Consider the following 12381-nt stretch of genomic DNA (forward strand, 5'->3'; position numbering starts at 1 on the left):
GCTGGAGGAAGCAAAGCCACCCCAAAGTCAACAGATCAACTCAGCGTGTTCTCAAGGATAGGGCATTCGGCCTGCACTCTTCTTCCTTTTTAAATTCACCTTCTTCTACAACAATAACATTTCAGCTGGTCCTTGGCAGCATGATGAATTTCCCAGCAGTATAATGTGAGACATGAGCAAACTGAGCCAATGATGTATGGATTGGAGCAGAAAAACAACGTACATAGCGCAGCCATCTTGATGAATCTGAACACAGATGTATGATGACAGTTCCTGCCATTGGAGTATTTCTTGATCTTGTATGGAGGGGGCGATGCTTGCATGTGGACTCATGACCTTTATCGTGTGCCAAAGCCTTACCCTTGAGACCTTGCCGCATAATCCATGCCTCATTGCTGGAATAAAGGCCCCTGGGTGGAGTTCATCTGCTCCATCCCATATCTAGATGGAGTTAATGTGGAATATGCACACCAATAAATGGTATAAAATATCTAGTAATGCCACTGATTTGGTTCACTTGAACACTTGAACTTCCACAGGAAGTGCATACTGCAATTTGGTGTCAATCAACACTACTTAGTTAAAAACACTATTGCAACATTACTGTTCACATCCAAAAGAGGTGCAAACAGCATCTTGGTGCACAACCCAACCCCCATTTACTCCTGTTTGGTTAATCACCACCACTGGCTTCAGGCCAGAATACGTGCACTTGTGTGTTGAGCCCCGCCAGCTCTGCCACAGGTCACAAATGCTGTGAGGAAAGCCATTAAAATGTATACAGCATGTTATGCAATTCTGGTAAATTTTATCCCACCAACAAATGCATGAGTATTCCTCATATCCTTCCTGTGCATGGATATAAAGAGAGGGTTTATCTCTGGTGGGAATGGTGTATGGGATCTGCATCCGTACACCCGTGTGATGAGCATTTTCTGCTCCCCTTGGATATGTTGGAATGACCTCACTGCTTTGACATTCCTATCTTATTCTTCTAAAGGCCAAAGCAGTAGCAGGATGAGTGACAACCTTTAATCAAATTATAATGATCTGACCCACCAGACAGAAAACGAGCAAATGATTCTGTCCATCAATGGAGGACGATGACAGTTGGATATTGAGCAACAGTGATTGCCAATTGTGGGTCTAGTATTTGGCAGTATTTTCCTCATGCTTCATACCCATAAGGATAAAAAAAATCAATAGACATGAACTAAACTTACAAGTTCTGAGGTGAACTGCAACATTACAAACAAAAAATAATTTAAAAAGTATATACAATTTGGACATAACTGCACATATCTTCAATAAGGGAATGAACTACAATCATATGAAGCAACATGAAAGATGTGATATAATAAAAAATGATGGGAAGCCATAAAATGATTGACCTAAAGATGTTGATTACAACAAAACAGAAATAAAAATAGAAACAAAAATGACATATGCAGAGGTATACGAAATTAGTAGACTTGCTTATATTCTGCAATTGTCATTGTTAGCTTACTATAAAACTATTTAAAATAATTTTCAGTAAATTAAATGCAGCAAGAGTATAATAAAAATACCATTAGACTTTTTTTTTTACTTAAAAAAGAAATATTGGCCTGTCAACTAAATGACATGTTTAAGTTCAAGTACTAAAATTACTAAAACTAACTAAAATAATCCTCAAATATATTGTAAAAGATATAATAAAAAAAAATAAATTAAAATTTACTAATTTAAACTGGAATTATAATAAAATAAACAGTAATTCAAATTATTATATGAATAATAGTAAAATAACAGATTACTTGATTGCAGTGCATCATTGGTATGATTTGTTTGCTTCCGTCTTCAAATCAGTGCATTTCTCTTCAGGATCATAGGTAGTGCGGTTTGATACAAAACTGCACAACTAAATACAATTTTTCGGAAACAAAGTAAAAAAAAAAAAAATACATTCATTTAACAACCTTAAGATGTTTACTTTAAAAACACAACTGTTCGTGTTCACTCACTAAAGTGTACTATATTCATATATACATATATATATATATATATATATATATACAATTTCCAGCAGAGCTAACTGGCAGTTGAAATGTGGATCCTCTAGAAAGAACAAAAGAAATGTTTAAATCAAATCCACCTGCATAAATTATTAGACTGAATACTAAAAACTGAAGCATTTGAATTCCAGACAGGAGTAATCCTTCATCTCCAGTGGGGCGCCTAAGAGTTGGCAGTCGCAAAAGTAAATAGTCTATGTTGGCATTTGTCAAGTGTTACCAATTACAACCTTTTTTTCTTCTAAAGGGGAGATATGAAGAGCCAAGAGGAATTATTACTGGAGGCATAGACTTTAAATTGGCCACCATACTATTCCCTAATTCTGTAAAGCCAAATGTTTCAGTTTTTTATATCAACTCTGTCATCTCCTTTAAGGCTCAACAAAACCACAAGTCAATCCATACGGTTTTCACTTTCTCAGTTTCTTGATTCAGCACATTTAGAAAAAAAAAAGATCTTGTAGGATGCTGTCATATTGCCATAAAGGAGATGCACTTTAATCAGTCAAGATTGGATTGGCAGGAGTTTGAATCCAATCTTGAATCAGTCAAGATTGGATTGGATCAGTCAGATTGGCAGGAGTTTCTCTTGAATGCCTAACACCAGACTGATGGATGAATGAGACAGACATGCAGTACCTTTCATTTGGGTCATGATAGGCACAGAATGTTTGTAAATGTGTGCGGGTCAAGATGTCCTTGACTGATGAGAAACACTTCAGGAATCCAGTATCAGCTTTCAGCCACATGCAGCCATCTTGTACAGGGAGATATGGGGCAGCTTTATAGACTCGATCACACATGTAGGTCACTCATGATATAATCCCAGCTGACACCCAAATCTATACTTTTGCTGATGTTTCCAACTTTTTGAGGAAGAAATCTAATGTATTGCTTATTTTCTTGTATCAATGCAATTACTCCCTTTGGTAGAATTTAAATTATCTATCTATCCGTTTTCTGGAAGTAACAATGCTCATGAACTTTTCATGTCTTATCTTTATTTTGCATTGCAAATGTATTTTTAACAAGGGCACGTTTCTTAACATTTTGCTTAGATTTAAATTCTATCTTAATGAATTGGAGCATACTTTTTTCATTTTGTTGTTTGTATTTACAGTGCTATTTTTTTCTTTGCAATCAATCAGTAAAGATATAATAGTTTCAAAAGGCTAAGATATTGAACATAATTGTGATTATAGCAAACTGTGTAATGTTTTAATAATGTATCATATTAAAGACTACAGTAAAACTTTACTTCATCAGGTCAAGAGATATGATCTTTTTTTTTCTTCTTGTGGCATAACATTCATACAAAAATACAAGACGTTTATGCTATATTAAAACACTGTTGATACAATCCTTTTCATACAACATCTAAGAACAGATGCAATAAGGTTGCTAGTTTATTTCATTTAGGCTATTTACCATTAAAACATTTACCAAACCATCCATTGTTATGGCTTCCAACAGCGCTGGTCTACTCTTCTTCTTCGGGTTTTTCTGATCTCACAAAAGTACTTTACTTCTACAACCCAAGTACAATTACACCATCAGAGACACCTAAACCCAACACTACAGTACTGAGAGTGATGTGAAACATGACTCCAGGCTTCTGTCCCATTAGAGCCCATTGCTTATGGAAGAAAACCATAACAAACTCACTGCATCATCATAAAACATTCACACCAGATGAAGCCACGAGAAACTCATTGTCCATTGGCCAGCCAGCAGTCAGCCGAGAACAGGAGACCGGTTACCATTGGCTGCCTCCTGTCAGTAGCATCTTGACTGGAAGCACAAGTTCCTGTATCGATCCAGAGTCGTCCTCACCCCTGGCAGAGGAAGGGGGATTATTTTGTTTTATCGGTAATACGATATGATGAAAAGACTTACCACACACACAGACCAGTGCCTTTAGTACTAAATACCAGCACACAGCGGTTTTCTTGAGCACATCGTTATAAAATGCTTTAATAAATAGTTGGATTTATTTCTAAGAACAAACATAAATTCCACTAAATGAACCAAATAACTTCTTTTCAGAGCAATTCTTCTGTACAAAAAAAATATATATATAATAATTATAATAAAATTACAGCTTAAAAAAACAAAGCAAAACAAAAAAACTCTCCTCCAGCTCCCTTCCATAACGGACATTGAGCTTAACTTGCTTATTTATATGTGTGTTTACTTGCATTTGGTTGTGAACCAGTTTGTTCAGGAACCATTTTAAACATTTCTCATCTTCCCATAAGCAAAAAAACTAAATTTTTAACATCATGATGAAAGAAATCAAATCATAGCCAGATGTTTCCGAGGTTATCCATTTCTTTGAGCTGGTACCTCAAGTACAAATGCTTGACAACATAATTGTTCCCTTCATGAAGTTTCGAGCCAACCAAACAAACAAACAAGGAGGAGAAAACATCATCTTGACATATCAGCATCTTTACAAGAAACAAGCAGCATGGTTTTTTGATCAGCAAGAAAGGACAGGTGTGGAAAGGGAATAGGGGTCTTTAAGGAGGCGAACACACACGCCACAATACAGCACACGATCGTATGATGTCTAGAGAAAACAAAACCAACAACATAATAGGATGATCTCGGATTATATTTTTGTTCTGACTGTGGGACGCTGTATACATCTTACAAAAACCTGCCATATCAGCTGGCATAAATAAAAGGAATGGTGTAAAAAAAAAAAAAAAAAAAAAAATGATAATCATAATATTTAAATCATAATAATAAAAAAAAAAGTTACTTAAGTTACTAAATTCAAATATACACAGCGACTCCTTTATTATATACACATATTTACAGATCTCTTGTCTTTGTTGAATACCTTGATGGTGATATGGGAGCTGCTCTTAAGACCAGCCTCTCCTCTTTGTCGTGATCTATCGGGTCAGGGGACCCTGAAACCGAGGGCTTGTCCGAAGGCACTTGCGACCGACTCAAAATACTGCAATCCGTTTTTTAAAGACCGTTCAGCCAAGACGACAAAGGACAGAAAAAAAACAAGGCCACTTTATAGGCACTGTAGCCCTCCTCATGGACGACGAGCTCGTAAGGCAGGCGTGGAAGGAGAGCAGATGAACGGTTGAAGGGGGATCCCCCGAAGCCAGCATCCCCCGCCCCCCGCACGTGGGCTGCACCGAAATTGGGCCACTCGAAACAAAACCAAAAACACAACCATTTGTAAACAACAACGTAAAAGTCTTTATACGGTTTCTCTCACGAGTTTCTTATTCCTGCTCCTAATCCAGCAGTTTTTTTTTCTCCGAAAACAAAGCTAGGCTTCTCACCGCCTCCTTATAAAGAAAAAGAATTTGCTTTCTCTGTACATAAAAAAGGGAACGAAATAAATTTGCCACTTTATCAGCCTCAGAAGAAGTCAAAAATAAAAATAACATGGGGAAAACTCAGTCTTTGTTTCTGAGATGGCCTTGGTCTCCTTGTCCTGCTCGTCGGAGCTCATACGCAGTGTTCTTTGTGCTCTTGGCCAGTGGTGGCGTTATTGACATTTTTACAGTTGTTGTCCTTTGGGCTGAAGCCTGTCCAGTAGGGTGCTTTGAGGGAAGGGCTGCTGCTGCCGCTGCTCCGCATGGTGCAGATCAGCCCATTCTTGGCCCGCGCTGCAGGTTTAGAGTACTTTTGGACGGGGAGCTTGCCCTCCTCTTCCACCAGCTCCAGATCTTCCTCCTCCATCTCCTCCTCGTCCTCCCCGCTTGTGCAGGTCCGATCTGGAGAACCCATGAGCTTGGTGCGCTCGTACTGTGCGTCCCGGTTGTCCTTGTGCTGTGGCCGTGTCACAGGCCTCAGTGGTTCCCACTGGTTGTTGACGCTCTCCTCCACAGGCACGCGCTCCCGCCTCTCGCGCTCTTTTCGCCGTTTACGGGTCCACCACACACAGACAATGACGCAGAAGACCCAGAGTATGCACAGGACGACGCACAACACGGGCACCAGGTAGTCTGCATGGAAAGAGAATCGAGTCAGACATTGCAAATCTAGGATTCATGCCAAAAATAATTAACAAAAAGGCATGTATTGGTTAATGGCCGAATTCATCAGTAAAGGTCATTGGTGGATATTTTGATTGGCCAGCATTTGATATTTAATTGTGGACACTCATTCCACCAAATTGTTTAAAAATATTATTCGAGACAAAATAGTGTGTATACATTAATAACATAAAATGGTGCAAATATATTATATATATATTAGAGATAATATATGATTAAATCGCATTCCAAAATAAAATACTTTGTTTACATAATGTGTGTGCACTGTGTATATTTATTATGCATATAAATACACAAGCATGTATATATTTCAGAAAAACATGTCATGTTTATATATTAAATATATTTTTATATAAATTATACTAATATAAATGTATACATGTAAATATTTTTTAAATATATACTGTACTTGTGTGTATTTATATATAAATATACACTGTACACACACATATATTAAAGCAACATAATATAATAAACACACCAATTTGTATTCACAATAATAAATATAATAAACACTCTAAAACAATTATATAAATTAAATTCAAAAAAATAGTTTAAGATTCAGAAGCCACTTCATTAACTACTGACAAGACTTATTTTAGATTTTTTTTCTAGTATATTTTGAAAATTGGTAATAACATTACAGAATCAAAATGAGGGAGAAAATTAATTCCCATAAGTTACAAAAAAAAATTTTTTTTTAAATAAATAAATATGATATCTCTTATATATATATATATATATATATATATATATATATATATATATTTTTTTTTTTTTTTTTTTTTTTTACACATTTTTAATTTCCTTAACCAAAAAATCATTAAGTTTGTCCCATCAATCTCGTTAATGTATTGCTGTGGCGTGACAGATGACTGTGGAGGAGTTAAATGACTGTCACACAGGTTTATGGCCTCCTGCCCACAACTTCTGGATCCTCTCAGTACCCTTCCTCCTGTGACTCACAAAGACATTTAAGCTGCACTAATTGGTGGAGATGGGGAATTGACACTCGGTCGAGGGATGAAGGCTGGCTTTAGCCTTGAGGCCAGTTGGCCCCTGCTCTACTCACCCACTGGCTGTGACACCACTTGCATTTCCACTTTGACCTCGATGACGGCAAGCATGACGGTGCTGTTGTGCCGCTTGGATAGCGTACTGACTATGGTACTAGCAGCCTCCTGGATCTGACTGTGGTTAGGCTGCTCGTCCTGCTGGAATGACTGCAGGAGGAATAGCAGGGATTTAAAATATATTAGATTGCATTCCAAAGATTCCAAGTAAAACCACTTACAAATGAACAATCTATAATTATTTACAGTAAGTGTGAGGTTTTGGGGTGTTGCCGCGATGAGACTTAACTATCCTGTTTTTGCTGATCTTCTACATTCAAGTTTATTTCTTGTAAACCAAAATATTTGGTTGTGGTGGAACCAGTGGAACCAATGGATGGTTAAACCACACCACAACTTAAATGTTTCAAATTTGCTTACATCATACAAGTATTGTGATACAGACCCCCCAAAAATGAACATTTTAATACGAGAACAAAAAGAGACTTGTCATCGATCTATGACAAACAATACGCAGAATAAAATAACTAAATGAGAGCAATCTTTATCCAAATAGCAGTAGACTCAATCGTTTCAACTCTATTCAACACGCAAAAACCTGCAGCTGTTCAGAGTTCCATTTTAATGAGTCAGGCCAGTTAAACACAGTCCTTCAGTTAGTGACTTGTTACAACACTGCAGGGATTTAGTGTAATCTGATCGTGGATAAAGGATGCATTGGTAGGTAACCACTATTTGTAAGTTACCTCCGTAAGGCAAAATGTTTAATTGAACGCAGGAAACGTGGCTTCAAATTACACAAAACTTGCCTGGCAGCACAAAGATATTCATTTTCATATCATTACCCAAGTATGTCTTTATGTTATTTCAAGATTATTTGATTGTGCAACATTTCATTGTCTAAAGACAAAAGTGTATATCTTCAGGCTGTGTGAGATGCGCTGAAGCCCGGTTCCAGCGCTCTCCGTGTGGGTGGAGGGAATACTGCAATGCAGTACGGCCCGCTGCTGGTCAGTCAACTGAATCTCATTACAACATAATGGGCTGGTTTGAAGAGGAGGCCAGTTGACATTGCTCTGGGCGTCTAAACTGTGCACGACTCAGTGAGGAAATCATATTTGCATCCATTAACAGATCTGTGCAACGAGTTTCCAGGACCCCCATGGTTTTGACTTTCTATTCCACTGATAATAGATCTTAGGGGCCCACACAACACTGCTGTGTAAATGGTACAGGCGTGCAAAGGACTCATGAATTTAAAATGTGCAAGCGCAGAAAGCTCTCCTTTCTTCAAAATGTACTTACGATGGCCACCTCTACTGCATCTTGGTTTTTGTAGGAGAGGTCACAGAGAACCAACAGCGTGTGATCTTTCGCCAGGCTCCGTGTGGCAGGCATATACCTCAGCTCTGAGCAGACGTTCTCCACAGTCGTTCCCTAGAAGATATAGTGCGTACTTAGAGGAATGTTTCAGAAAAAACACAATTGGGGATCATATTGTAATTACAGTACGTTAGGAGAAAGATTAAAAAGGTATGGTACCATATAACATTACCATGTGTTTTTGGACATGGTGGCCTGGTAATATAACATTTTTGGGCACAGACAGATTACTGAAAATACCAAAGTACCACATTAACACCATTGCTTTGTGAACATGGTACCCCAGTGATATAATATTTTCTGGAACTTTTAGACATATTTGGACAACTACAATACCAAAGTACTATGGTATTATGATATTTTTCAGAAATATACCAACGTTCCTTGAGATAAGGCTATGGTAATATTAAGGTAAAGTTACTGCTATCTCTTTGTGATCACGTTACCCTGGTAATACCATGATTGTCTGGACACAATACTATTCAGAATAAGTCGGTAAGATTTTTTACTTTTCTCATACTCACCAAGGAGGCATTTATTTGATCAAATCTACAGTAAATCTATGGTAGCTTGTAATACCATGTTTTTTTTATGTATCTCATAGACTATGGCAATGGCATGGTATTACCATAATTTTGCCATGGTACCACCACAGGGTTTTTGTGTAATGGAAGAAAACACCTACTTTTAAGTGAATACTTACTGTGGGTAATTTGTCCCTGTTGAATATTAGGGTGATGCGAGCACAGCTCTTGTCTAGATAGACTGAGTTGGGCTCACATTTTGTTTGGAGGCTTGGGGTGGAATCAGGGCTTGAACAAAACCCCCACTGGTGACAAGGGGGACAGAGGCACGTCAGGAAGTTGTGCTCCAGGCATTCACGACCTCCTGAACAGGAGTGAAGCTCTCTCCCAGGGGTCCCTGGCAACTGGCATGGCTGCCGGCCACACACCACCTGAGAAAAGTGTCATGATCACATCAATTTAGTTCTAGAAATAAAAAGAGAAAAAAATACTTGTTTTGACATGCTTTCTTCAGACACTTACCTTGGTACACTCCACTTTGCCATTGACACATTGACAAGTGTTGCATTCTTCCTCCCAACGGCTGCCATGCGGGAACTGAAGTCCAGCATAGTGACACGTCTTCCCAATGCCAATGACTGCGGCACAACACAAACACCGTAAGACTAGTGCCAATTCTAATTTAGGAGCAGATCCCCTTCCTGTCTGGAATGATTTAAATCACATGATGTCAGGCTAATGCTCCTACGAACGATGTCGTCTGCCTTTCATGTCGTTCACTCCTTAGGAACCAGAATTCTTGTTTATTGGCTTAAGATCCACATCTATTCGCTTTTAGCTCATCTATATGCTAGTATGGCAAATCATCATATTATAACATGTACAGTGTTTATTTTCCAGAAAAAATAATAATTATATATATATATATATATATATATATATATATATATTTATGACTTATCCTGCACTAGAGTGATTTTTGTCCAATCAAATGCTCTCTAGAGACAGAATGTCTCAACTGCTTCCGACTAACATGTAGAAACAATGTTCATGGCTGTGAAGTAAATAAACCATTCAGACATTTTTGAGGCTCTCATTAAGTAAAGCACATGATTTTATAGGGTCTTCAAGTTCCAATTCTCAATATCAGCAAGCTGAGAGTTGAAAAGAGATTGACTGTTTTAATGTTTAAACCATAACTCTTACACTCTTGGCATTGAGATCCAGTGCGACCGAGTGGGCAAACACATCGGAAGCCATTGATCTCATCCACACAGGTGGCACCGTATGCACAGGGTGACGACTGGCACTCATCAATGTCTGGTGAAGCAAAGAGAACATGCATCAGTACGCCTACTGCCCAGGGAAAAGCTTAAACTGTGATTTGAAATCGATACATAAAGTGTCAGGATTGATGGCGTTCCCATGGCTGCACCTCAGAAAATGAGGCCGGGGAAATGCATGGAATCCTTAAAGAGTAAGTCAGAGCCATCAATGGACACAAGAGACACAAGGAGAGGAATTTTTTCACTGGTTGAATAATTTATCTCCTCTGTCTGTTTGTGATCCATGGCTAACCTTTGACCCCTGAGGAGGTCAAAGGCCACGGGATGCTTGGTAATCCACCAACACCCTCTTTCTATACATCCCTATTCTTTCCTCCTCGAGATACTCACTGATTCGACAGTCGGGTCCAGCGAATCCAGGGGCGCATTCACAGCGGAACCAGTTCACCCCGTCCACGCAGATTCCTCCATTGTAGCTGCAAGGAGATGTGAGGACAATGAGGTTCTAAAGAGACACCAAAGAGACACCTTCGCCCCAGTGATTGACATAATACTTACAATTATACATGCATAGAAGTGGAAAGGCAGGAAAAAGGGGGAAGAGAAGAGTGAAAGAGAGATGGACGAAGAGGGATGTGGGATACCGGCACCTTTCAGATGCAAATCCCCACAGTGGCTCCTTGCTAGGATCCCCACCCCCTACTCCCGCCCCACCTCCCAAATCCCTTGCTCCCAGGTCAGCGATGAAGAAAGGCAGGAGGACAGAGCAGGCTGGGAGAAAAAAAAGCCTGTCCTTCCCCTCCTCCCCTCACTGCTGGGGGTGCTCTTTTACGGCCATAGGCTCCATTGTGGTCCCCATTAAAACCAGCCCAGGGTCTCCTGAGCTGTCGGATTTAGGGGTGATTTAGGGACATCTTCTCCAGTCTTTACAACCAGCGTCCCCCCTCGAACCCTTCCCCTCGGTGCATCCGCTCACAGAGAATAGGGGTTAGCGGGGCAGGAACAACAGGGTGGAATAGGGCAGAAAGCCACATTAGAAGGGTTATTCCTAGCCGTCTATGTTGTACAGGGAAGGGGAGGGTCGCCCCAAACAGGGGGCACAATAGATCTACCAGTGTCCCGGGGCAGAATAGAGTAAATTAGAATGGGGGACAATTGCAGAGCCACATAGGTCTTCTTACCAGGGGTGAGGGTTGCAGTCGTTGATGTCTGCGAGGAATCAAAAGAGAGGAAGAGGGAGTCAATACGAGACATTTGCGCATCTATCATATGTAATTTAACACTTTTGTGGATTTTGATGTTTGCTTTCAGTGGTATGCAGACATGCACTGGCAGCTAAATTATGAATGGCGGAATTCACTCACTCTGAGCGCAGGTGGGCCCCTCCCAGCCATCTTTACAGATGCAGGTGAACGTGTCACCACCACCCACGCATGTTCCTCCATTCAGGCAGGGGCTGGACGCGCAAGTACTGTTCTTTGCTGAAGTAGAAAGACGAAATGGAAAAGTTACAGCAAGTTAGCAAGTGATTCTGTAGACTAGTCTGTAATAAATTAGTGTCTTCCAGGGGCCAAAAGCTAGGGGGTCTGAAGAAAATGTCAGGATATGTTACTAAATCAAAAAACATTTTCTGTACAGACATTTAAAAACAAATTTCATTCATTTTCAACTAAAATTACATTCTTAATTAAGGTTTTAAGCCTGAATCAAATTAACCATCTCCAAAATTAATAGCAATATTTGTTTTTAAGCAAAAAAGACAAAGACATATGATTGACTGTATACTTTTATATACATTGTGTTAAATCAAAAAAGCAACCACGACACAATATAAAACTGAAAACTAAAATAAGTATATTACTAGTTATATTAGATGTTTATTAGAAAAGTGTTTTGGATCTGATATTTATGCACGCACACACACAATATATTTATTTTATGTATGCATATTTTTCATTAAAGTAATGATCCATTTAATTATTTGAAAAAATATTTTGGATTCATTTTCTGTAAAGGCATTTAAAAAAATG

The 12381-nt window shown here is 38.9% G+C and overlaps 1 protein-coding gene across 2 annotated transcripts in view; it reads right to left on the bottom strand.

Moving 5' to 3' along the window:
* Positions 1-3453: 3453 nt before the first annotated feature.
* Positions 3454-12381, bottom strand: part of jag2b (jagged canonical Notch ligand 2b) — a 56823-nt gene continuing 47895 nt past the window's right edge. For both annotated transcript variants that reach the window (XM_059512978.1, XM_059512977.1), the window contains 9 exons: positions 11716-11832; positions 11533-11560; positions 10742-10827; positions 10272-10385; positions 9588-9703; positions 9245-9496; positions 8464-8595; positions 7158-7308; positions 3454-6034 (listed from right to left, as the gene is read on the bottom strand). In XM_059512978.1, the coding sequence (XP_059368961.1) occupies positions 5535-6034; positions 7158-7308; positions 8464-8595; positions 9245-9496; positions 9588-9703; positions 10272-10385; positions 10742-10827; positions 11533-11560; positions 11716-11832 (1496 nt within the window). In that variant the 3' untranslated portion in view covers positions 3454-5534. The remainder of the gene's footprint in view (positions 6035-7157; positions 7309-8463; positions 8596-9244; positions 9497-9587; positions 9704-10271; positions 10386-10741; positions 10828-11532; positions 11561-11715; positions 11833-12381) is intronic.

The sequence above is a fragment of the Carassius carassius genome, chromosome 27 (genome assembly GCF_963082965.1).
Source record: "Carassius carassius chromosome 27, fCarCar2.1, whole genome shotgun sequence".
NCBI lineage: Eukaryota > Metazoa > Chordata > Actinopteri > Cypriniformes > Cyprinidae > Carassius > Carassius carassius.